Source organism: Acartia tonsa, chromosome 1 (genome assembly GCF_053477335.1).
Source record: "Acartia tonsa isolate MP-2025a chromosome 1, ASM5347733v1, whole genome shotgun sequence".
NCBI classification, from domain to species: domain Eukaryota; kingdom Metazoa; phylum Arthropoda; class Copepoda; order Calanoida; family Acartiidae; genus Acartia; species Acartia tonsa.
The window spans coordinates 39,077,383-39,105,324 of record NC_137260.1 but is presented as its reverse complement, the minus strand read 5'-3'; the positions used below and the strand labels follow the sequence as shown (position 1 = coordinate 39,105,324).

General features: G+C 31.7%; 2 protein-coding genes across 2 annotated transcripts; one reads left to right on the top strand and one right to left on the bottom strand.

Moving 5' to 3' along the window:
• On the top strand, positions 1–11,880 carry LOC145319168 (uncharacterized). Its single transcript, XM_080161080.1, has 16 exons — positions 1–156; positions 2,191–2,283; positions 2,717–2,782; positions 3,124–3,210; positions 3,782–3,865; positions 4,277–4,364; positions 5,297–5,359; positions 6,255–6,340; positions 6,813–6,884; positions 7,713–7,784; positions 7,966–8,043; positions 8,128–8,260; positions 9,678–9,886; positions 10,142–10,231; positions 10,668–10,697; positions 10,856–11,880. The coding sequence occupies exons 1-16, from the start codon at positions 117–119 to the stop codon at positions 11,548–11,550; spliced, it is 1,986 nt and encodes a 661-aa protein (XP_080017206.1). The 5' UTR covers positions 1–116; the 3' UTR covers positions 11,551–11,880.
• A 1,201-nt stretch (positions 11,881–13,081) lies between these two features.
• On the bottom strand, positions 13,082–23,712 carry LOC145319160 (uncharacterized). The gene is made up of 8 exons (XM_080161069.1): positions 23,265–23,712; positions 20,355–20,483; positions 18,242–18,294; positions 17,772–17,867; positions 17,259–17,345; positions 16,813–16,892; positions 15,153–15,401; positions 13,082–14,979 (listed from the first exon to the last, which is right to left on the bottom strand). Exons 2-8 carry the CDS (start codon positions 20,473–20,475, stop codon positions 13,950–13,952), a joined length of 1,716 nt encoding a protein of 571 aa, XP_080017195.1. The 5' UTR covers positions 20,476–20,483; positions 23,265–23,712; the 3' UTR covers positions 13,082–13,949.
• Between the last annotated feature and the right edge of the window lie 4,230 nt (positions 23,713–27,942).

Below are 27,942 nucleotides of genomic sequence, written 5' to 3'. Positions count from 1 at the left end.
AATTAAATAATTTATTTTAAATGAAACACAAAAAATCCGCAACCGATTTTTTGAAAAATCTACCAATTTCTACAATGTATTTATTCTTTCATCCAACGAATGTAATTGATTAAACAATGAATTATCTGCATTTTTGGGGATTACTGATCCTGCCAGGTATTTTTGATTTTGTTTTTGCGAAGCTACCCTATACCACATTTACATTACTAATGAAATTTAACGTTATAGACTTCAACGAATGTAAGAGAAACGTCGTCACCCTTTCTAACTACAAATTCTGAGCTTTTAAGTTACATAATTAATTAAAGTTTGCGTATCATTTAGCCAGGCCCTTCTATGATTAGGATTGACTGTAAGGGAGTTTATAATTTTTGAATGGTTTATCATAAATGGGCCATATAGGAATTGGCACTAGAAAATACCGAAAATTTCTGAAAATTTTTATTATATTATTTTTTTATAAACACCTTTAGCAGATGATAATTATGTCAAAAGCTTAACAAGACTATAATTAGACAATCAATCTATACTATTTCTTAATACATTAAACATAACTAAACAACAAGTATTACTAAACTTTTAGACCTTAGTTCCTCAAAGATTTTGAAAAAGGCGCTGAAAGGGTCATGTGTGACGTCCCACTTCTCCTCTCATCCCTCCTTTTTAGTTGTATTTTTACGACATTATTATGACACTTTCCAGCGCCTCATTGGAAAATTTTAAAGTCCTAACCCCATAAGCAATGCACCGTCGTTTATAGTATTTGTCATAATCTGCTCTAAAAGTTTAATCATCGCTTCGAAACCGATTATAATCCGGTTTCTTTTATATTTCAAGTATTATACTTACAATTTAAGACATACTCTAAAGAAGTTGTATCAACTTTTTTTTTATAGCTAGCCGGTCCTTTTAGTAAGTAGTAGATGTAAAATTTTTCATAGAATTCAGATATGCAATCGGTTTTTTTGTAGACCTCTTATTTTTTAAGTAATTTAAGTTTTAAAAAAAAAATTAAGTCGATTTTAAGGTACTAAAATGCAACAAAAAAAAGAAAGAAAATGGCCATTATAAACAAAAATAGTAAGATCTTTAATTTGACACCTTACTTTTTCAATTCTGTCAGGTAATTATTGAAAAAATCGATTTTTTTAAACCCACGAGAATAAAAACTTTGAACTCAATTTTATCATTTCACAAGTAAAAAAATATGGGTTCATATATACCTTTAGAATCAGAAAAATATTACGAATCCATTGTAAGCAAAATTGAAAAAAAAAGTTTACAATATAGTATATAAACTACAATAAAAGGAATTATAGGAAAATATCATATTATATTGTACAGGCAACGTCTTAACTTTTGAATTGGGTATAAAAATGGGAAGGGGGTATAGAGGGGGTAAAGAGGGGGTAAAAAAGGGAAGACGATAGTGTTGCCAGAACAAAAAATACACTTGGCCATTTTTATATTTTTTTATTTTTTTACTTTTTTCAATTTTGCTTACAATGGATTCGTAATATTTTTCTGATTCTAAAGGTATATATGAACCCATGTTTTTTTGTCTGTTTGAGAAAATATTTAGGTCTAAAGTTTTTATTAAACCGAGGTTAAAAAAATAGATTTTTTCAATAATTACTCAACAGAATTTTAAAAGTAAGGTGTCAAATTAAAGATCTTACTATTTTTGTTCTTACTGGCCATTTTCTTCTTTTATTTTGTTGCGTTTTAGTAACTTAAAACCGACTTAATTATTTTAAAAAAAAACTTAAATTACTTAAAAAATAAGAGGTCTACAAAAAAACCGATTGCATATCTGAATTCTATGAAAAATTTTACATCTACTACTTACTAAAAGAACCGGCTAGCCATAAAAAAAAAGTTGATACACCTTCTTTTTGAAAAATTGAGGCAAAACATAACAAGAATTGTTTTTCCAGTATGGCTTCGAAGCCGATTAATATCCGCTGGGTAAGGACCTGTTCTCAGCCATACTGAAAAATTATGTATAGAATCGTATTGTAACCAGTTTTCTACGAATATTAAAATGCACCACTATAAGATTAAAACCAGTTTTGTAGTCCGTGCCTTCGGCATCTCGTTGCTAAAAAATTGGTTTAATCTTAAAATTATACATTTTTATATCTGCGATGTTTGTGATAGGATGGATAAATTACTTTTAATATTTACCAGGTATTGCCTGTCGTCGTTGGAACCATGGGCTGGGTCCATTTCCATACTGCTGGGTCCCCAAACCAAATTATGATAGAATGATGCAGGAGTCGAGTTAGTATTTTTTTGAAATGTTTTATTTAGATTATTCTCAAAAACATTAAATATGCATTAAGCATTGTAGAAACAAGGATGACAACATCTATAAAAGCAAAGCTTTGGAACGATATAACAATCGAACACTAACATTTGTAGAGTGTCAGAACTAAATAAGCAGAATATAAATGAATGAGTCTAAACAAAGTAATAAGCATTTTTTTTAAATGCAGGATACTTACATATTTAGGACTTGATCATAGGAATCATCTTACAAAGTTTGAAACCGATAAGAGAATTTAACATGTCTAAAATAACGAAAAGATCTAACCGTTACGGACGGTCGGACATTCAGAACCTAATTGTAGAAAAGCTTCGCTATAAGAATGTATTATGCATTTATTTGTTGTCAAATTAAAGTTTAAACAATTATATTGATTGATTTTTGTAGGGTATAATGACATATCCAGTGGTTATTTTGAAATAGATTGGGCCAGGGCTTTCAACATCGATCCAGGTATTTAAACATTACAGGCAATTTTTTAAGCACTCTTTAATTTTAGCATTTTATCGGGCATTAATATAGGATTATACAAGTTTGATAAATTTACAACCGTTCTTCCCCCTAAAATGTATCTACACATAAGCTTTAGGGGGGATCTACAGATCATTATAAAAACAATCTGCATAAAATGGCCTTCTTCTTTACAATTAGAATCGACTTTGCCAACAATTAAAATCTGCATTTGATAATCAATACAAAATGCCCATGATAAGCTGCACATTTCTAACGAAAACGTATGATAAATATGACTTCTTTGTAATGACCTATACATGTTTCTTTAATTTGTAATTTAGATACTGGATATAGTCAGGCTGGATGTGTCAACACAGTAATTATTTATTATAAAATTGACGACGAATTTCTCAGGTTTGCAGATCCAGGTAGCTTCTTTTTTTTTATACAGAATCATTTGATGTCACACAAATACAAACATATTATTCATCGTCTTTTCATTAAATGAATGTAGAAACGAGAAACGTTCAGACTGCGTAACACACCTAGCCAACTAAACTGATTTTTTTCATTTTTGTTTTACAATTCCACGGGAAGCTGTCTATAATACGATAATAACTATTAGATTTTTTTTTGGGGGGGGGGGGGCTTTGAACCTTAAAGGGGTAAGGAATGGATAAGCCACCCCTATCCAATTTTAACGCCAAAAAAGTTGTTGAAACCCCTCTATACACTATTTTTAACACGCAAATGTTTACAAATTTATTTATGATTTTAAAAATTTAATTTAATTTTAAAAATGGGTATTTTATTAGGTGTGTAACTAAATAGGCAAGGACCGTAGCATCTCTAAAGGCAAAGTTCTATATTGTTAATTTTAATTGAAATTTAAAAAAGATAAAGTGTTAGGGTTAGGACTTTAGTAGGAAAAAAAACTCTCACTCAAAAAAAAGTTCTTTCACATGCACTATCTTCATAATTTAATTTTAATATTTGTAGAACCAGGAGAAAGAGCAAATCCTGACATGTATGGAGGGTGTTGTGCGTTGAACAGAGATTTAACATATCCAACTGCTAAATTTGGTAAGTTTAACAAAAAACTATTAGTTTTTGAAAGTATTTTTGTATTTTTACCTTACATGTTAAGGTATCTATCACGTAATATAAAACAGAAAAATGTGATGAAAGAATCATCTTAAAATACTTTCAAAACTTTTCAAATAAATTATAAAAAAGGTACTTGTACAAACGCAAGAGTGACAAACGTCGTAGTTGACACTTCACCTATTTAAAATATTTTAAACCATCTTATATGGTTTTTAAATGCCTAACCCGTACATATTGAAATAGTTAATATTTAAGACACTCATTTTGTTTGTTCACTCCAACGTTTGTCACTACTACGTTTGTCCTGGAACCCAAGAGTATAAATTTTAGACATTTAGTAAAATAGCCGCCTGATTAGAGAATAATGACCCATATATATTTGTATAGACTATGTAGAAGAGAGTTTCTGTTGCCCATTGCAAAATATTTCCTCAGTCAAGATTGAGGTCCAGGAATGGGGTCTCAAACCAATCCAGTAGGAAATTATTTCAATAAAATTACATTTAATAAGCAAAAGGACGTCCAACCTTTTTTTAAGTGGGGTAAAATGCAGGGAGTAAGGGAGGGGACAATGGGCAATTAATTCAATTTAAGAAGGTTCGCTGAAAAGCAATGAAATCTAGATTTATCAAGAAATTTTTACCAAAATTGTAAAGGGATCATGGTAACCTAATTTAGAACAAAATTAGTTCCAAGAAAAAAATCATTTACTTAAAAATTAAATTATCAACACATCACAATGCAGTAAACATTCTGTAATTAATCACTAGAAAAATCTTGTTTAGAACTACCGCAACCCTTCTGATATATTTATAACTGACCCAAAAATTCAAGCGGTTCTTAGATTATTTAATACATAAATATCACAGTAGAGTTTCTATACATGAAAAGATATTTTCTTGGGAAAAAATAATTGTTAAAACCAGCGATAAATAACAAACTTTTCTGTCTGCATATTCAAAACTAACTCAGCTAGTTAGCGGGGCATTGATGCGCAAGTCCCCAAAATCAGTAAGAATCTGCTGTATTCGTGCACATTCCCTTTAAGCCAGTCCCAAAAGTCTGAGACTCCTTAAAAATTGAATATTTGATCCATTGTCCCCTCCCTTACTCCCTGGGTAAAATGAGGGGTTTCAAAGTTTGAGGAGGTAAAAACCCCATTATCCCCCTCCCTTTATACGTCTATTCTAGAGCAGTATATGTATTAATAAATAGGGGCCTCAGGTAAAATATGAGGAAGGGTAGTAAAACCCTATAGGGAGAAGCACCTAGGACAAAACTATTAGCTTCTATAAAAAAATCAAAGGTTTTGTGATTTTTTACATCAATAAAACTAATAAATTTTTACTGTGTTATAACGTATCCTTTTATTTCTTAAATTTTTTATAATAGATAATATATTTCAAGGGTACCAGTTTGTCAAGAGAAAAAATACATCATTATTTCTTTCTTCTTTTGGGTGAACAATGAGTAAGTTATCTTTCTAACAATTTTAAATGCTGTCTAAATTGCTAACCTTTTAATTTTTCAGTAAATAAAGTCTATAAAGGTGGTTTTATAGCATGAAGAAAAAAAATATGATTGAACAGCAAAAAAATTATTACACGACAAATTCTTTTTTTTTCATGCATATCTATAATCCAAAGTAGCATGATGTCTGTCCGTCTGTCTGAAGCTTAGAATCTCGGTAACCGCTGAACCGAATGGGCTATACTCTTCAGGGAATATACCTACTGGTCCTGTGGTAGTTTTAAGCTATTTTCTTGGGGGGTGGGACACCCCCAACCCCCCAAAACTGAAAATTTCCCCCCTCCCTTAAAAAACTGATTTTTAGGAAGTTACTTCACAAAAAATGGCAGCACCAGAAATACCTATTTTTTATTTTTTTTTTCAAATTTCCTCTTGGGGCAAAGGTCCAAGAGGCTAGGAGCGAAGCCGCTATTGTAAATATATAACATATATACAATACACATACACGTATTTTTGTAATAAAGTGACCAATTATGTAAAGACTGTTTTTTTAACTTAAGCCTTTACCAACAAATATTATTTATATCCTCATAATAAAGTAACAAGATGTCTGTCTGTTTGTACCGAAGTTTCTGGCCAACTGCTGAATCGATATAGTTCTCCTTTGCAGGGTAGCTTCTCATAGGTTCTGAAATGTTTATAACTATTTGGGGGGGAGGGTACCACCACCCTCTAAAGAAAAAATTGACCCCCCCCCCAAAAAAATATTCCACCTAAAATTTTTTTATGTTCCTTTTAAATCTAAAAAATGGGTTATTAAATTCAACTTCCCCCTCCTTAAGTGTCCCTAGAGGCCTCTAGGGGCAAAACCGCTAGTATCATATACTTTGTCTAGGAAAGCATATTTGAATGAATTGATAGAAGTAAAGGATATCCTTCCATGTGCTCAAGTTCCATTAAACACGACAATTCAGATTCCAGGTAATTTATTTCATTTTTTATGTCATGAATTGAATATATCTTTTTTTTGTCCAATGGGTAAAAACTAATCTGTACAAAGACCAAAATTTAAAAATAATGTAATTTCAATAAATGTTGTTAAGAATTAATGAATCTTTATAATAAAGTAACATGATGTCTGTCTATTTGTCTGTCTGCCTGTTTGTACCGAAGGATCTCGCTATCCGCTGAACCGATATGGTTTATAACTATTTTGGGGGAGGGCATCTCCACCTTCCCAAGATAAATCGCACCGAAAAAAAATTCTCACTCCCCCACCCCCAAAAAAAATCTAAAAACTAAAATTGAAGCTATAAAGCTAAAATAATCTTTTTCAATCCATAGTAAAAAAAATTGGGTTAACTCCCTCCTCCTCAAGTGCTCCTAGAGGCCTTTAGGGGGCGTAGTCGCTGGTAACAAAATAATTCAAAGAAACAGTATGAAATGTTTTCAGAGTTGGATGAGTGTGGTAAAGCTTATAATGATTTGCAGTATGACTATATGACTAATCTAAAGAATCGGTCAGGTAAAATTATAAAGTGTATCTGGAATGAAACAGCTTAAAGTGCCTATACAAATAACGCCATACAATACAAATGACCAATGATAGGACAGTATATATTGTAATTGATCAATCCTAAAATGTATACTGGCCTATCGTTGGTCATTTGTATTGAATGACGTCACTTTTTTATTGGCACTATAAGTTGCTTTATCTGGAATATAAGTAATAAATTTCAGGAATCTAGATGAATTAAGCTTAACACTTATTTATTCTTCCTAAAAATTAACTATTCAAGTATTGTACTTGGTTTTTCATGATCTTACATTTAATTTCGGCGTAATTAGTAACTTATGTACATCATAATCGAAGCTTTTTATAGTGCATTTTAAAAATGACGTCATACTGGCAAACCATTGGTTAATTAAAATGTGTACTGTCCTGTCATTAGTAATTTAGTCGGTGTATTGGCCATTGGTCACATTATAGTATGACATTTTTATATAGGCACTATAAAAAGCTTCATTATAATGTCAATACAAAGGTTGCATATTCGCTATACTTTTTTTACCGAAAATTTTACGGCTACTGGTCCTGTGATCGTTTTAAGCTATTTTCTTGGGGGGTGGGAGACCCCCAACTTTCCGAAAAATGAAAAATACCCACCTACCTCAAAAAAAAATTTTCTTTTTAAAACTAAAATTAACTCCCCCCCATTTTTTTTTCTTTTTAAATTTAAATAACACAAAAATAGGTCGATCAAACCTCTTGAGGCAAAGCCCCTAGAGGCTAGGGGCGAAGCCGCTAGTTTATCTATATAAACTAACAAGGATCTATGTAAATTTGTTTCAGGTTATGTTAATAATGACAAGGACAACTACTTTGTTGACATTGATTGGGCGAATGCCTTTTCTTTTTCTAATGGTAATATCTATACTATTAAAATTTATTTCTACCGTTCTTTCCGTATTGTCTAATAAAAAATGTAAGAATAAAGTATATTTCAACTAATGCTTGCATTAGATATACATTTTAAAAAATTGAAAATAAAAATCACGAAACTTCTTAGAAATATATTTGAATTGAATTTATTATATTATTGTAGGAAAGAAATATGCAAGATGTATGACTAAAGTTATGGTTAAACATGGCATTACTTATCAAGAAATGGAAAAAATGAAAGGTAAAACCAGTTCTCAGCTATACTAAAAAATCATTGTATCGAATTGTATTCACTAATAAAACTACATTTTTATGCATATTTCAGATTGTTGTCCCCGTATGTATGTGTTCAGAAAAGATGCCAATACAGAGGAGGATAAGATCAACTGTAATTGTCCAAATATTACTGCTGAAACTGCAAGTCTATATCCTCTTTATGATGGCGATAAACCTTTAAGGTACATTTGTACATATATATAACAGTATTTATTTAAATTTACCAGCCACTAATGGATGTTGTCATCCTTGTACCCCTTATACAAGTGATAAAGTGATTTTAATTAATAATAGAGTTCCCCCAAATTCTTATACAAAAAGTTTGGTGATTTTAATTAAATAGTAAAGTTCCTTACAACCTTATTCTGTTTTAAATGATATATTTCATCTTGAGGAAAATACCATACATAAATAACTAAAATTGTACATGCACAATACAAAATAAAATAATGTTTTTGTTCTAATAGCTACATTTTGATAAAATTAATGTTATTATTATCATGTTTAACTTATTTATGATTTGTCTAATAAGAAGAATTTATGGTACTACTCCATAAACAACATAATATTGTCTTCCTTCTTGGTACTACTCCACAGGAAGCATCAGGTTGTTGTAAAATTGATTCATCCAGCTATGGTACTGCTCCATTGACCAGACATCATCCATGGTACTACTCCATGGGCATCTATAGTACTACTCTATAGGCATCCATAGTACTACTCTATGGGAAAATATGCATAAATTATAAAAATGCAGCTTCAGCACACAAAACAGAACTCCTCTTCTGCAGTATGAAGTACTTTCTCAGAATAACTTTGCAGACAAATCCTCAGATGTCCAAAAACTTGCTATGGCTGGGAAAATTTACATTTTTACAGTGTCATTAATATCTGTTTCTTTGTTACAACACCCAGTTTATTGTAATAAGATCCATGGGTAACCCTGACCAAGGTTCAAAAGGTAAAATTAATTACCCCTTCCCCCATTCTTCTTCTTAATTAAGATTAGCCATGGGGGTGGGCTTAGAGAAACTGCATAGCAGGAGTTGCAACCGAAAAAGGGGTGGTGAATTTCTCCAATTTCTTCCCCTTTGCTCTTCTTTCCCACTCTGGCTTCTATTTCAAGACAGCTAGTATCAACGGTCAAAGTGTTGAATTTCACTAGGAGGGTGGTGAGGGTTAATGGGTTCAGATGTGGGAATACATATAAAAACCGAATTTTTTCACTGTCTCTTTGATGATTGAGAGGTTACTTCTTGGTATATAATAATTTGATGATAATATCTGCACACATTTTGGAAAATGGGAGCACTTTGATTAGCCCGTATAAATATCAATTGAGCTAAAAGTGCCGCAGCTAGCTGAAAAAAATTCAGCTGTGCTGCACCCGCACAGAGCATGCGTCTCTGAGGACCTCTCTCCACGACGTCTAGATTACAACTGACAACCTTATTCTAGTGACAGCTTATTATCTCTCTAGCAGCTTTCATTTTCAACCTACTCAAGTTGCAAAAAAATAACAATAAAAAATATACTTTCAAATTGCTTATTAATTAGTGTTACTATTATGTACAATAACATGTTTGTTTCTATATTTAGAGTGAGCTTGCGGTGTGATCATGTAGTTATAATATCTGTAATGTACAGTAACTGGGATTGGTCATCTACATTTTATAACTTTGGCCTGTTCAACCAGAGATTATACCTGAACCTTGACAAGTGTCCAAATCCAAGTCCCTGGCCAGAAACTACGACTCCCGCCCCTTCAACTATATCTCCACCAATTCATAAAGCTGTAATTAATACAGGTTTAAGCGTTTTAGTATTTAATCCTATTTCTATTTAATATGTAAAATATGATCCCCAATTATGATAAACAAGCTTACCCTTTCTGTGGATTGATTTTTTGTTGTTAAAACGTTAACAGTATCAGTTTTGAACTCTAGTTAAAGTACCCAAAGTTTCTAAGAAAACGAATAAGCTAAAGTTTTTATAAAACTTTGGGTACCAGTGTAATTAACATCCTGATCCCTCTGAGCAATAATATTTCTTTTATATTTCAGGAGTTAAAATTGGAGCAATCATATTAATATTTCTGGCTGTTCTTGGATTTGTATCCTGTCTATTTTACTTTTTGGTAATTAAAAGAAAAGGTACCTTAGTGTTTAGAACATTATCAATATCTAGCATCTAGGGGCTTTGCCCCAGGAGGTGATCCAAAAAAATTAAGGCGAAATTCGTAAAAGGACCAAGGAAATCTTCAGCAAATTCTTTTTTAAAAAAATTTGGGGGGATTTTTTGTTTTTTTTTGGGGGGGGGTTGAAGGTGTCCAACCCCCCAAGAAAATAGCCAAAACCAGCACAGGACCAGTAGGTATATTCCCTGAAGAGTAGAATCCGATCAGTTCAGTGGTTACCGAGATCTTAAGGGAGGGACGGACGGACAGACAGACAGACGGACAGACAGACAGACGGACAGACATCATTCTACTTTGTATCATAGATAAAATGATCACCAAAGAAAATATGTGTAGGATTTAGATATTTCTTCGTATTTTATAAATTTTTATAAATTATACATATTTTTTAGGTAAACAGGATGATTCTAAAACTGTTACAGGTACTTTAACGTTAAAAAAATCACATATACCAGTCTAGAAAAAAAATTAATGGCAAAATTAATTTATTAGTCTATTAATTCTGAATTTCATATTGATTGAGGCTAAATAATGACACTTTTCTTAATTGTTAATTGATCAAACTTTCCATGTATCTAAGGGGTCACAGACAAATCAGAGACAGTTTCTGTAAAAAGCACAGCCAGAGATGAAAGTCCTACATCTATCAAAATCGAAGACAAGAAAAAGTCATCACCACCACCACAGAGGAGTCCTTCGCCAAGCCGTTCTCATAGCAAAGAAACAAGACAACAATCTCCAAAGAAGGAAACAAAGAAGAGGAGTGGTAACAGGATTGTTCTACCTCCAGCTAGACGTGCTCCAGGTAGAGTAAATCAACCTAGAGGAAGGCAAATAAGAAGGGAAGCAATGCAACCAGCACAGCCACCATACAGGGAGCCACAGCCACCATACAGAGAGCCACAACAACCAGGCCAGAATGGATGGTATCAATATAACACTGAAGATTATGAAAATCCTGGCATGTATCAGTATCCTGTACAGCAAGAATACCAGGATCCTTATTATCAGCCTCAAGAAGGTTATAGTCAACAACAGGAAGGATACAATCAACAGGAGAGTGATAATTACATTCAGCAGGAGAGTGGTAATGTTAGCAGTGAACAGGAGTATACTGGTTACAGTGCAATGAATACAGAGGAAAATTATGACAGCAGTCAGAAATCTGCTGAAGCTTCCAGTGGCGGTAGTAATACTGGAGGAGGCTCTAGTGATGATGTTTCTGATAGTAATGGTGACGATGATAATGACGATGCAACCTCTGGTAGTAGTTAAAATCAATTTACTTTAATATTGGCCTTAAGCAAAATTACACTTGTTAAAAAATATTAGTTATATGTTTCATTGATTTCCTAATTCATGTTATTTTTTTTTAATGTTAAAATAAATCTTTTTATCTTGAACTTAATCAATACCTATGATCAGAATAAGAAAAACTCTAATGTTATGTTTTTTTTTGTTTTAAACAGCTTTTCATTTGTAGACAATTTTTATTGCACTTTATCAATTTCTGTAATTTGTATTAAAATACAAATAGTTTAATGGTGTTCTTTTATATCTAACTTTAGTTTTTTTTTTAACATAATAAATTTGCTATTTAAAAGACAATTAAAACTCTCGAAATGTATTGCTTGTACACAAAAATTCAGCTAAATTCTTCAGATAAATTAACCGCTTTTTGCAGTTAATTATTTGTTAAAACTCACGTTTTTTACACAAACGTTTGTACTTTGAAAAACCTCACAGATTTATATTTGTGCAGTTTAATTGCACTGTTAAAAAATTTAAAAGCAAGACATCAATAATTTATTAAGATTATCTAATAAAGTAAGATTTAAAAAAATAAGATTTTCATTATTATATGCAAAATTAGAATTTTAGCTAATGTTTTTGTAATTTGGAAGGCAGTCGCTCATTTTTTATGATCGTAAGATATTGATGTTATTAGTCCTTTAACACTGCTTCCTTACTTGTTTGCTAACAGGAATAATTTATAATATTTTAATAATATATATTTTTTTTTTGGGGGGGGGGGGAGATGTATAGGTCATCAACGACAGCCATAAAATTACGTTGTGTGAATTTTTTTTCGAATTAATTTCGTTGTTAGTATAAGCTTGTTTTGTTCATAAAATTTGCAGCAACCGTGTAGGATAAAGGCAAAATTTTGCATTTTTCATGTCTGATTATGTCATGTGATGTAGTGCTCTGTTTTTACACACAACCAATGAAATAGCAAAATGTGAGCAGAGTGATACATGACATTTGTTTTGAATTGAAATAAAAGAGGACGACTTTTAGACTTCAAATGTTTTATGTAAATATTTCTGTTACAATCAGTGGCGTGCACAGCAATTTACCAGATGGGTAAAAAATGGGAAGACAGCCCTACAAAATTTAAGGAATTTTTAGCGGGGGGGGGGAGGTTGACATTCCCTTCTGCACGTCATTTATTACAATATTCTTAGCACTAAAACGATTTTCATAAATTTTTTTATGCACCTTTATATATCTTTATTCAAGATTAATGTGCTCAATTGGCCTTTAATGAAGTTTCTTCGAAAATTAAAATAATCAAAATTTCTACTTTATGATGCGATTAGTATTCCACGTATTATCGAAAATAAAAGCAATTTTTCAAGTTTACGCAAAAGTTATTTAGAGTGAAAAAAAAAGATTTGAAAAAAAAGCTTAAACTACACTTTTCATTTTACATAAGGCTCATTTAATCGCTACTTTTGGACGATATCGTTTTTGTTTTTATCCCAATATAATAATATGATAAAGTTTAATATAAAAACATAAATAATGTTGACAATTTATTTTTATTTTAGCATCATTAGGTTAAATAGACATTCAATAATTTAATATTTATGTAAAACAGTTTGGATAATGCATAGTCCAAAGTCTTTTTTCATAACATGTTAAACACAATATATAAAGACACGACCAATGCGAGTAAGTCTATGTTGCTCTGTATAAGGTCACCCAGTGTGTACACTTGAATGAGAGACTCTAAGCTTTATATATAATACAGTTTACCTCTCTAAATTCCTCTCTCCAAATGTTCCAATTTCTCAGTCTTTCTATTTCATAGATTTTTACTCAAATTGATCGTTATTCTTTTTTAAAGCATATTTAAATATTATTATAGGTAGCTGTTTAATGTTTCAAAGTTGTAGAAAAATAAATTGCTCTTTGTTTTATCTTTTCTTCTGCATCAAAATGTTTTGAAACCTTGAAGTTTTAGCTTACATTTTATATTTTTCTTATTAACAGGAATTTTATTAAATTTTGAGGAAAAAGCTACAGTATTTTTTTTTATAATCATAGAGAAAAATACTTAGGTATAAAAATAAGAATACAGGGTGAAATAGGATTAGAAAGGTTGAAGAAATGTTGTATATTTGAGTTTAAACTTTTTTTACTTTATTTTTTATACCTTATTTATCTTAATTTCCTAAAAATAAAGCCAGAAAAAATGCATTGCTTTTTATAATTCACTTTGTGCAGTTTGATTCAGAATTAGACTATTTGTATGTTTGTAATTATGAGGCTACACAAATATTAGTATATGAAAATACAAATATCAAATACATAAATAATTTTTTCATCTGTTATTACAACTTATTGTTTTGATTCTGTTGCACAGAATGGTGATATAAAGAAGTTTTTTAGTTGTTATCACTTGTCATGCCAGTGCTGATTTTTCGCTTTTTCATTGGTTTCCTCTTTTCATTGGCAGCCTCGTCCTCCATGAAGTCGCTACCGGCTCCAGAGCTGCTTCCTGGAGATCCAGATCCTGTAGAATTAAGACCGTCTCTTATTGGTGACTGGCGGTCATCCAGGGATCTGTCTACGTCATGATCCATGGGTGGCGGGGAGATATCGTCATCACGATCCATTCTTCCCGCCAACAGTCTACTATTATTCATGATATCCGCTGCAGAGGCTGATACTGATGTTTCAGAGAGTGACGGCCGGCCGAAGAGGCCGCTGTAGATTCCAGGTACGCTCAGGTGGGCTGACTTGTGGGCAAGGAATAGTTGAGCACTGACGGCAGCCCTCTGTTCAGGGTCCATGTATCTTGCTGACGTTGACCAATTACCGCTTTCGCTGCTGGTCATCGGTGAGATGGTAGCTGCCGGCAACATCAGACGGCTGCCAAAACCATACCCGCCAATACTGGCGGCAGATGTGTGACTTGAGGTGCTAGAAACTGGGTCCGGATGTTGTTCATATCCAGCATCCATCTGGTCCCGCGAAAGGTGTGAATAAGGAGCTGTGGCATGTTGTCTATACTTGATAGTTCTGGAGTGATGCTTCAAGAATCCTCTGCTCTGACTAGAACTAGTGCTGGAGCCACAACTGCTGCTCACACTGCTGTTCAATCCTTTGGCACTGCTGTTTTGAGATCTAGAGTACGGGGAGGCTGACTGTGACAGAGGATACACTGGTGCAGTGGCGATATTCCTCGTGTACACAGGATTGCACAGGGGCAGGCTTCCCGCCAAAACCTTGTCTGAGTCCAGTCTGGGGGAGTAGGAGGAGTGTGGGGGCGCTGGGATGTATCTGTCAATGCTGGATGTAGGGCTGGGCGGGGATGATGAGGACCCGCTGGACACGGATGACTTGGAGAAGTCGAGTGGTTGGGTTTGGCAGTCTTCCCGCGCAATACTGCTGTTGTCTTCCCTGCTAGTACATCTACATAAAAAACAAACTATTAAAAATTTGATTATTATAATTTCATAATTTTGAATATTATAATCAAGTATCTTACACAAATAATCTTAACAAAGAGAAAATATTTTTCAGTTCATTAAAAATCCTTTTACAGAAAAGAAAAAACAAATTATTTAATTGTACTGAAAACATACCTTGATTCCGTATCTGTAGAATCCGTATCCATATCCGACAGTTCAGTGGCCGCAATCAAGCATCGTCTACAGATTTTCTTGTCGCGGTACAGGTATCCGTCGCGCGCGTGCGGGTCACTAATTCCCAAGAAGCTGAAAATCTTGTCGGCAATCTTGCTTGACTCGTGCATCACACTGTCGACAGTCTCGAGAGCGCCGTCGCAGCCTCCACCAGTACTTCCACAAATCAAACATACAACATGCTCAGTCCTGAAAAATTATAGATGTCAGCACAAAAAAAAAACTTTCAGCTGACATAAAATCTTTGACAACTAAAAGAGACGATAGATAGATTTTTGTAAACCACCATAAATTAATTACATTATTGTGTTCCTTAATTACAATTAATTATATTAAGCAGATCAAAAAATACATTGGGATGAAAGTTGTAATCAAAATGAGAATATTTTGTGTAACTGTTCTCTGTAATATAGTTGGGCGGATATTTTTATTCTTTAAAAATCTATGATGACTATTATTAGACCAAAATTTAAATTCCATTTAATGATGTAAGTATGAATTCAACCTCTTGAGGAGGGTGAAACAATAATTATAATTAAATGGAATAAATACTTTGATGAAATGGATTTGTTCAAGTATAAGAGATATGGAACATTTAATAATATTGGCAGAGGAGTTTCAACACCCCCTGAAAATTGAAATTGGGAAGGCCTCCTTAACCTTTCTCAACTTATATTGATTTTATACCCCCTAGTAAATCGCTGATCACGCGTACTGTTTGAAAATGTATTTTGATGAAAATTGTTTTTTTATTATTATATATCTCAAAAGGGAGCACTCTTTACATACGTACTTAAGGAAGTAGAGAACAGAAATCTTTAAGAGAATAAATCTAATGTCACCCTCTCAACTGTGAGAAGGTTGTGTATATGCTTTATAAAAGATGGTTGTGTAACAGTGCGCTCTTCTCTTCAGTTACGAGTTTTAAACTTGAAATAAAGGCAAAGTCGATTAATATCTAATTAAGCACCCTAATCCCCCCCCCCCCTATTAAATTTCATTTTTTTCTAATAAATAAAATTCATGATGGTTATTTTAGGTTAGATTATGTAGCGGTCCCCGCAAGCTTAGGGTCTAGCAGGGTATGAAATACCCTCTTTGGGGGAGGGGAGGGGGGACATAATGGGGTGTCTAATGACCGATTCCTGAGATTTTGTCAATTTAAATTCTTGATAGTCTACCACCCAAAACTTAGATAACTTAAAGGTCGAATGTTATTTTTAATTTTAAGTTAATTTAAGTTTTGAGCATATAAGATTTGCTGAGAAAATTTATGTACTGTATAGAAGTATTTGGGAAAGCTTCTTTATCATCTATTATTAATTCTGTGACTTAGTTAAAGTTTTGCTAAATTAAAATAAAAGCAGTAATGTATGAACAGAAATGAATGAATTAAAGATTGCATAAATGTTCAAACAAAAAATTCATAATTGCATTTTTAGATAATTAAATAAAAAGTTGTGAAAATGTTATATAAAAATAGTGTTATGTCAGTTGAAGATAAATAATTGTACAAACAAGGTTTAAAGATAAGAAATCGATGATTTTGATGATATTTTATCCTTCTATCCTTGATAAATATATGAAATAATGTCAATACCTGTCTTTTAACAAAGAATATTTTGGATTTGAGGATATTTCTTGATTTCTTTTCTCCAATTTTTCTAAATTCTCCTCCATCTAAAATTTATCAAATTATAATTTCACAATAAAAACTAGCGGCTGTGCCCCTAGCATCTAGAGACCTATCAAGACCTATAGGAAGCTTCACTGTAAAGGAGAAGCATATTGGTTCAGAGAATAGCGAGAATTAGCAGTTTCTTATTCGGGTCAAATTATGGAGTAATCAATTTAATAATTTTGTAATAAAAAGCTAAGATGTTAATAACAATTTTTGTCACTGCTGAAATTTACATCAACCTTTTATTGGTCGCATAAAATTTTTCTATTCCCTTTTAGAAAATTAATTTTTGTTGCAATTTTATAAAAAAAAATCAAATTTTTACTAGACTTCGCTTCGCTACTAAATGTTTTTGTTGGACTTACCAGTTGAATATTTGAGACAGGAATAATGAGCAAACATTCTGCATTAAAGCTGGATAAAAAATGTTTTATTCTTCGCGGATTATTCACCTATAAAAAGAAAAAATACATTAAAATTATTTTTATTATGCATTGTTAAGAGATGTTAAGAAAAACTTTGCAAATATTGTAAAATAGTCTTTTCATAAAACACGTAATTCAATGGAAAATTTATTAATAATTGAAATTCTATTTTGTGAACTTTTCTGTATTTTTAAACATATGCTTATTACATATAGTGTTTTTTTCTATTTTTAGATTTTTTATAACATTTTCTTTAATAATTGAAACTTTTCAGAAAAGTTACTAAATATAACTTTTTCATTTTGGGTATTAATATTAATAATTAATGTTTGATTTATATATTTTTTAACTCATTCATTTTTGTAAATGTAAAAGCGTACATAAATTTAAATATTTAAATTATTTAATGCCCTACAAAACTTTTAATTAATTTTTATATAAATATGAACTAACCTTTTCGGGAATAACTTGAAATCTTTTTTCCTTATTAACAAACCAAAGGTTGTATCCATTAACACTTTTTAGTCGTGGATATATGCTCAAAATCGCCTAAAAATTCACATTTGTTATTCTAAGATATGTAATAAAACAATAATTAAAAATGGCTTAATAAAAGTTCAGGGACATTGCACTAGTAGTACATAAGAATTGCGCAGTAAAAACTTTCCTTTCATATTTAAAACAACATAAGTAAAGCATGAAATATTGTGAAAAATAAAAAGTATTTTTGAGGTTTGGAGATATAAAAAAAAACTGTACAGAAAAGTGTTAGTCATAATTAGGACTTTTGACTTTTGATGAATAATAAAACGTGCCATAATACAGGGTGCATTTGTTTGTTTGACCCACTTAACCTAGATAAAAATTACCTAACATACTTTCAAATTACAGAGGGTAATCATTTCAAAATTTAAAAAGCTTACCTTTCTAAAAGAAAGACTGTCACATTGCAGGCTTATTTGCCACCGTCTAGCCCCTAAAAAAAACAAAGAAAATTAATATTTTAAAGATTCTAATACATGTTCTTTAAACAGAATCATCTATTAATGTCTTGTTAATCAATTTATAATTTGTTAATGTTTATGTTCCTCCGTAATTTTGTAATGTACTATATCTATTGGCGAGTGTCAATAGGAACATTTGCTCTAGAAGGTGTGCCTTCACTTCCGCACACAAGTATCGCATTATCAAATCATAAGAATAACAGCATCTTATTACTACAAAAAACTGACACTTCCCCTTTGCTTTACTATCATTTAACACTCCTGTATGTTCTATTGTAATGGGCTGTTTTGTGGAAAAAATGAAACAATTTGCGGAGGTGATAAATGCGGGAATGAATTCACACCCTCCTTCTAGAAATATACTACGGATGGTGGACGGTGGTGCTCGAGCGCCGAGGAAAATTGAGGGGAAGGAAAGCAGAAGAGCTTTTACTATTTTCATCCAGGGTTACACAACTCGTGTAGAACTTATATAACTCAAAATAGAAAATGTCAGAATTATATAACTTCTTCCATAGAAGCATGCAGTTTTTTAAGGTTACAAGGTTCTTAACACATTTTTACTTTATAGCATTATTTTTTTATCCTCTTTCAACGCTAAGCCGCGTGTAGGTTTTTCGGGGATTTAAAAATATAAGTGAATATAGGGTATTATTTAAATATTATAATGCATAAGGAAAATGAAATGATAATTCCTTTCCAAAAAAATATGAATGCAATTTTTAGTTATAGAAACGTTTTGCTTTATTTTACACTAGTTGCTTCTCTCCTAGCATCTAGGGGAGTGCAAATATGGTCAGAAAAATAGCCTAAAACCACCCAAAGAAATTTACAAAGCTTCCCTAAAAAGTAAAATTAATTCAGACCACCTTTATCTTTATGGTCAGACAAAAGAAACTTTCTACTTTATATTATGGGATATAAATTAAGTAGAAAAGGGGGATATTTCACCTCTTAGGACATTTAAAAGTTAAGCATACGCCCCTGTAGAGTTATATAAGTGTTTAAACCTAAGCCCTGACCTCCCAACCCACCAACTACCTTCCTCCCGCCTGTCTAGTAATGCATAATAGCAGCAGTGCCTTGTTATTTCTAACTTGTTGCGTGTCACAAGGTACACAATTGTAAAACAATGATGTAAAGAAAATTACAGAGTTATATAAGCTAATCTTTACCAGGGAGGGAGGGGACATTGGTCTGTTAAATGTTTATTACACTAGTCCTCAACGTCTTATAATAACGTTGGCTTAACAACTTTGGGGACTTTTATTGAATTTCGATTGGTTGGTTCAATGAGTTGAGTGTCTAAACAATTCAACCACTAAATGTTATCTACAAAAGAGGTAACTTTGTTTATTATAATTGGGGATGTACATCAATTTATCGGTCATTGTCTTATCCCTTTAGATCCCTGTATCTTTACTGTACAAGTATACATAACAATGTTGTTATTATATTATTTTTATTTATTGATAAGCTATAGATAACTTTTTTAATGTAGAGCAAAATGATAATGTTTCATGTTGTTAAGTGACAAAAATTTAAACAATAGGAAGGGAAAAATATTAAATCACCTTTCTGTAAAAGTAATAGAAAGTCTTATAAGCAACTAAGATCTCGTAAACCGCTGGACAGATCATTGTTTAATTTTCAGAAAATTTTGATATTGGGTCAACAACAGGATTTAGGCTATTTTAAACATAAATATATGGCCGGGAAGGGGTTACCTATCATTTCCCTTTTTTTGGGGGGGGGGGGGAGGGGGCGGGGGCGTAGTAGAGTTAAAAAGAAACATTCTAACAATACTTTTATGAATTGATTATTAAAAAGATAGTAAATATAATAAAATTAAATGACAAAATAAAAATATATTATCAAATCATTAAGTGCATATTCAGCAATAAATAAAAGTTTTAAAGTCAAATGTATATCTTTTTCAGAGATACGGGGATAGATAAAGATAGAAATAATTAAGGTTAAGTGGGCACTTGGAGAAGGATTAATTTTAAATTTAGATATGTAAAAATCTTACCTAAGCCATTGAAAAGCAAAGCAGCGTGTTCATCTGCCTTGGGTAGTTTAACTTGAGAGTGGGCCAAACATAAAGTTTTCAACCTCAAGATCTCCTCGCTTCCATCAACAGAACTCGTCATATCAAGGCCTGAAAGAAATGATAATAAAATTAAATAATTAGCCTTTAAGTTTGCCTATTAGATCTTACTTACTTCTGAACCGATTAAGTTCTCGACTTTAGGGAGCTTCATAAAGATCCTAAGATGGTTCCTGGCTATTATGATTTATAATTTAGGATTGCTTTTAATTATTTTACCAAAGCTAAACGCGAAGCCGCTAGTAAAAAAAACTTGTTAATCTTTTGTATTTTCCCAACTTTATATTACGTAACAACAAATCTGTTCTTTTTCATCTCTTAAGATTAAATTAGTTTTACAACAAAGTAAAGGAATAGTAATAAAGAGAGGGGACAATGGGCTGTTTATTACACTAGTCCCCAAACTTTGGGGACTTTAGTCAATTTTAATAGGTTGGTTCATTAAGTTGAGTGCCAAAACGTTACTACAGAAGGGGTAATTTTGGGTATCATCATTGGGAAGATACATGAATTTATCCTCATTTGTCTTATCCATTAAAATTCCTGGGATAGAAAGAATAATAGGTACAATTTCTAATTTTCTACTTTCTCTATAAAAAGAAATTTGTATCATAAATTATTAATAAGCATGATATGGGGTTTTGTAATTAAGTCTTTATTGTTTTTATTATTTATTTACATGTACAAAATTTAGTTTATTCTCTCTTTTGACCTTTGTTCCTTTGAAACATGCAAACAAATGATATAATAGTATATTTTTTCTCTTGTAAATTGAAAATTCCTAAAACTTCAATAAATTTTAAAATTCACGCAACCTCTTTATAAACTCTGAGAGTATAAGATACAAAAAATATTGTCTCTAGGGAATTTATTCTCATATTTCAAATATTTTATCAAGAAATATTTCACAAACATATTTGACCACTATTATATATTTTCTCTTGGACATTTTTATGTTTTATTTAAAGCGTTAACTGAAGTAATTGGCTGTTCAATTTTGGAATGTTTTTCTTCTTGTAAAGTTAATTATAATTCATAATTAGTTGAAAATGGAAAAGTCTGCCCAAAATGTTTGTATTATTCTTGTTTACTCCAACCAGTGTCATACAGGAGATAGAGAGAGAGAAAAGAAAGGGAGAAATGAGAGAAAGAATGAGTGAGCTCTTGTTACCAGGGATTTAAAGGGATAAGATAATGGCTGATAAAAAATGTACAATCCCAATGATGATACACAAAATTACTACTTCAATAGATTACCAATAGTGGTTGAAATGTTTGAACACTCAACTTGAACTAACCAATCATAATTATATTAACGTCCCTAAAGTTGTTAAACCAAAGAATAATTAAACCTTATCATAAAACTTTGGGGACCAGTGTAGTAATAAACAGCCCAATATCCCCTCCCTCCCTGTCTTGTTTCTCTGTGACGATGAACTGAAAATAGTTGCCGAATGTGTACGCAGTTTCCTGAGTGTTTCCTTATCCTAGCTCAATATTTACTACTAGCTAAAAAAAGCTTCAAACTTCAAAAAAAAATCAAAATTTAAAAAATTCAAATGTATAATGTATAAATCGTTTATACATTCAAATTTTGATTTTTTTAAGGGAAGTTTGAAGATTTGTAGCTAGTAGTAAATATTGAGCTAGGATGAGGAAACACCCAGGAAACTGCGTACACATTCGGCAACTATTTTCAGTTCATCTCTGTGACTCTTATGGGTGAGAAAATACATTTTTGTGCGAGGGCATATCATACACACACACTCAGAATAATATCAACACAATTCCCTTGATAATACATGCACCTACTAATACGTGTAAAAAATGTTTCTCTTATGTAATATGTACCCAAACTATTAACCTTTTAACGTGCCCAGCTACTCTATAATTATTGTATAACAGTGTTAAAGCTACGCTTTTTATGGACATACTAATCCCTGTCTGTTTTATCTTTATTTTGCAATGTACTATGCTGTTTTACATGTAATTTAAAACAAGTTTAAAACAGTAATTTTATGTTAATATTTTTTAGGTTGTTTATTGCATAATCAGGAATTTCCAAATCTTGACTCAATATTGAATTTAAGGACAAATAAGTAAAGCCATACCTGATACCCCCCCCCCCCCTTAACCTATCCCTCATTGTATTTGTAGTGATCTGCTTTTAGTTAATGGTTAATTCTGTTTTGAATTAACTCCCAATTCCTGCAATCTGCAATTAGGTCAAACTTAAATTATAAGCAATTAGTTATAGAGTTGGGACAAAAAAATTTGCTTATGTAAGTTGGACTCAAAAAAATCACCCCTAAGCCTCTAGAATAATAATTCTAATTGTTATTCATGATTTTTTTATTATTTTGTATTTTGATTCTTTATTTTAAAATTTTTATGCTTCAGATTAAATATATTTTTTTTGTCTGGATTTAATGTACCTAATACATAGTTTGTACTATGCAAATTTTCTGTAATATTTTGATTATTCGCAATAGACTGATTATTTGTACTATGAATCACTGAAATCATGTAAGGTCCAGAATAATTTCTGCATTTTAGTTCTAAAATGAAAGTATGTCAATTGAATGCAACGCAACCTAAAAACAACACGAAGTAAATAGGTACAACCTGACAAATTTAAACCATCCAGAAGCCACCCCACCCACCCTCCCCCGACCCTTGGTCTCTTACATAACTTAATTTTCTGCAATAGGAACTAGGTCGAGAGTGGTTCTAACCAGAGTCTGCAGACACAGCTAGGCCAGACGGGGAAAAGTCACTCGCAAAATACAGGAAAAATTGGCCAAAATTAATAATATTAAAATTTTTACTAACCTTAAGATTAATATGTGGAATTTGTAGCTGTTGTGTTTGTCATTGGGGCTAAATCACCAATTTACAATAATGTTATGGTATAATCTGTATTAACAATGAGACACTTTATGAAAACACTGAAAATTCACGTTTATATGATGAAAGATAGGACTGAGTTATGTATGAGTAATGGTTAAGTCACAATTGTTTGCTAACTCACTATTTTTCAACACTGAATCAGCTTTTATTTAATTCAGATCACAAATCAATATTATTTATGTTATATTCTTAACACTTTATGTAGTTTGAATTAAACTTGTGTTTGAGAAATGTCAGATGAATAACTTTATAATAGTTGTTTAGTAGTGAAGTCTTCTCTTTGCTTGAGTATTTTTCCGACTAAACTAACTGAAATTTCTCAACTCCGCTACAACACACCCACCAAGCACCCACTTCCATTTTAACACACGATATCAGCACACCTTCCCGTTTAGTAGGGTACCTCCTCCTTCTTCCCACTCTGTCCCTCGTTTCTTGACTTATATATTCCTCCAAAGTTAAAACATCTTTACCTAATAAAATCAAGACGTACACATACAAATACATTTAAAAACTTAGGTCCGCTAAAAATTATTATACTTATTTGTTGTATGGTAAGCAAGTATAGGTAAAATAAAAAAGCAGTCGCCAAGGTTCAAGACGGCTTGGCTGCTTTTGCAGTTTGCGGCTATGGCTATAGAAACTAGTTAAGTAGCTGCTTTTGGAGATTTATTTTTTTGTATTTAAAGATTCTTGCTCCCAAAGTAAACATAAATTTATGTACACTGGCAAAATTAATATTATCTTCTTAAAAGAAATGAAGAGTAGTGTGCTCTACCTTGGAGAGATGAAATTAAAGGGATGAGTGTCACCTTAGGCCGGGGTATGGAGAGTATCTCATCGGAGCCTCACAAAATTAAACCGTGTTACAAGAGAAACAAAAAGGGGAAGACCGTGCGGGCCAAATTTTAAACAGAAAGATGTAACATTAGGCCTTACATGTTTTGGAGTAACAATCAAAGGGTATGGAGAGACATTGGGAGAGGAACTAGGGGGGGATGATATACTATACATCAACAAAAAGGTCACATTTCCTCTATCGTGTCTCTTGCTTGAGAATTGTGAAGCACACGTGCACCATGGCAAAATTAAATAAGGTTCAGGACTACGGGTAACTTTTTACACGGCCAGTGCAAAGGGGACGGGGAGTAAATCCCTAAACAAACTTGTAATGATAATAGGAATTTCTTACTCTCGTGGATGGAAACATGCGCTAAGTTGAGTTGATAGCAGGACACATATGTTCAGATTCTTATACAAGCTCTGGCCTAATTGAATTGAAATAATGATTCCCTGTGTATCTGAACCTGGCACGTATATAGGATACAGGTGTTTCAATACCTGGAATCTGGATAGCAACTGTTTCAACAATTTATACAGTTAAGTAAAGGTACACGCAAAAGGCATATAGAATAAGATTTAGCCACGAGCTTATATTTCACCAAAATGGTGGCGATCCACTTTTTACCCTATCAAGACAGGCTGTAATTTTAATTTTTCCCAACAGGCGTAAATGGTAGGGTTTCTTCTTTTGTTTACCATAATCCATTTTTTCGCAGTTGATTTGAAAAAAAAGCTTTTTGAAATAGTAATATTCTCCTCCAGTCTCTACGTAATCAAGATTTTTAGGCCTTATCTGTGAAATCAGCTTGGCTTAGTTTTGTGGAAATGTGATGTAATCAATTATTTGCAACTTTGTTAACATACACAATACAGGCCTAAATTTTCATTTTTATAGATAGTTGTAAAAATCTAAACATATAAAAATATTGTTTTGTTATAGTATATCTTTTTTTCAATGCTAAAAAAAAGAGGTCACATTTTTGGTATATAAGCATTTGAAAAGGAAACAAGCTTAAAATTTTTAAGTTTATATCTAAACAAAAATTATAATTCTTGGTTGGTCTTTTCTTCATTTACTAGAGGCTGCACCCCTAGCATTTTATAATAGTGACAAGGATGACAACATTTATAAAAGCGAAGCACTGAAACGGTTGGACAAACGGACATTAATACTTGTATAGTGTCAGAACTGAATAATCAGAATTTAAAAGTATAAAAGTCGAAGCAAAATTGTAAGTAAATTTGTCCCAGGAATTAATATACCAAAAATCAGATCAAACGGATAATTAAATCACATAAGAATTTGTTGTTAAAAAAGTAGAAAAATCAACATGTTTAAAATGGACGTACGGACATAATGGTAATGATTATATAGTTGCTACGCTTTTTAAATCGTACCTAACCACTACAGGAATCACCATGCAAAGTTTGTAATCGATAGGACAATTCTAACATGCCTAAATTAACGAAAAAAAGCTATCTATCTCGGACGGACGGACGGACCGACCGACACTAATTATAGAAAAGCTACGCTTTTAATTACTACAATTTGGTAGTTAATACTTATAACATAAAACCAATCCAGGATTTTAAGAAAAAAGAATGTAAGTTTTATTAAAAGCTTTACTTAATCAACACTTAAATAAAGACATCCTAAAACGTTTTTTGGGAATATCTAGGATTTATATGTTAATATTCAGTTAGGAATTTTGATTATTTAAACTTTTATATCATTTGATATTGTAGATTATATTATATTTAAAATTATCAGAGAGGGAGGTGACATTGGACTGTTTATTACACTGGTCCCCAAAGTTTTTTGATAACGATTTCTTTTTCGTAGGATTAATAACTTTTGGACTTTTATTGGAATTTGATTGGTTGGTTCTTTAAAATGAGTGACCAAACGTTTCATCCATCAATTAAAAATCTACAGAATGGATAATTCTTTGTATTATTCTTGAAAATGCATATCAATTTATCGGCTATTGTCTTATCCCTTTAGCTATAGCTGTAAAATTGTCCTTAATACTGAATACTCGCGTGTATTTTGTGACCGTGCAGTTAAAATATTTTATAACATTCAGTTTTGGGCATTCACACCAGGGATATAAAGGGATAAGACAATGGCCTATAAATTGATGTACATCCCCGATGATGATACACAAAATTACCCCTTTTGTAGATTACCATTGGTGGTTTGGACACTCAACTTGATGAACCAAACAATCACTAGATTCAATAAAGTCCCCAAAGTTGTTTAATCAACGAATAAGAAAACGTGATTATAATACTTTGGGGACTAGTGTAATAAACATCCTAATGTCCCCTCGCTCCCTGGCGTTTACACACATCTTCCCATGGCAGAGATATATGGATGGATAAGTAAAATTAGGATTTCTGTGTATTAATCTAATTTAACAAACTATGGGCCATTTCCTTATAAATTTTCCTTAATCGTTACATAAATATGCAATGTAGAAAACCCTTACTCCTAACTAGACTAAGAATTTTTTTAGGATTAACCCTAATTAATTTACAATTTTATTATTTACCCATGATATAATAAAAAACTTAAACAGAAAACCATCTACAGTTAATATTAAATATATCTTGAATATAAAATAAAACATATTTAAACGACTAATATTTCTTTTTTTAATTTTCGGCTATCTTATCATTTTCTATTATTCTGTTATTTTCTACCTACACTTTAAGTTTTTCTGACTTTTTTTGACCAATGCAATATTTTAAACCTAACAATAATTATAATAATAAATTCTAGTTCTAATTGACCTCTAGACACTAAAACAGACCCAACCCAACCTCATACAATAATAGTTATTTATTTCATCGTCTCTTAAACAGCTCTCCGCGGATATAAAAAATGTACAATTGTAAGATTAAAACACTTTTTAGCCCAGAAATGCCAAAGGCACGAGCTAAAATACTGGTTTTAATCTTATGATTGTACATTTTATTTTGTAGAAAACTGGTTATTTTAGTTTTTCAGAATAGCTGAGAACTGGTTCCAATCCAACGGTTATTAATCGGTTTCGAAGCGATACTGGAATTATCTTTGTGTCTGTTTTGATATTTTCAACTTAACAAGAAGCATTTGGGTAGTTGTAAAGGTAAAACTTTTCCTTACACAATTTTGGAATGACTTTGAATACAGGGATAATACAATAGCCTATAAATTGACGAACATCCACAATAATTATACACAAAATTAACCCTTTTGTAATTACAATTGGTGGTTGAAACGTTTGGACACTTAACTTAATGAACCAACCAATCAGAATAAAGGAAAAGTCAACGAATGAGAAAACAATGTTTTAAAACAAGGAAAAATATCAAAAATATGTCATTATCAATCTGTTTTGTATATATAAAGTTGATACAGTCAAAATACAATTTTTTGTACATAAATCATTAATTCCCGACATACTTAAATAATCAATAGTTTTGTAATTAATAAAAGTACGCCACGCCACACGGTTAAAGTTTTTTAATCATCCTAGTGATTTAAAACCTAATGTGAAGTTTCTTGGAACGATAAGGTATCAATATTGTTCTCAGAATATCACTACGTTAGTCATGATAAATGATCTTATTAATGTATTTTTTTGGATGATGATTCCTGTAAGAAAAAAGAACAAAAATTTAAGCTTAGCTTTAAGTATAGATAACATTAATCTTTTGACAAGTTTATTCTTGATAATATTTTTAGCTTTCATATTGCAATTTAAGTGTG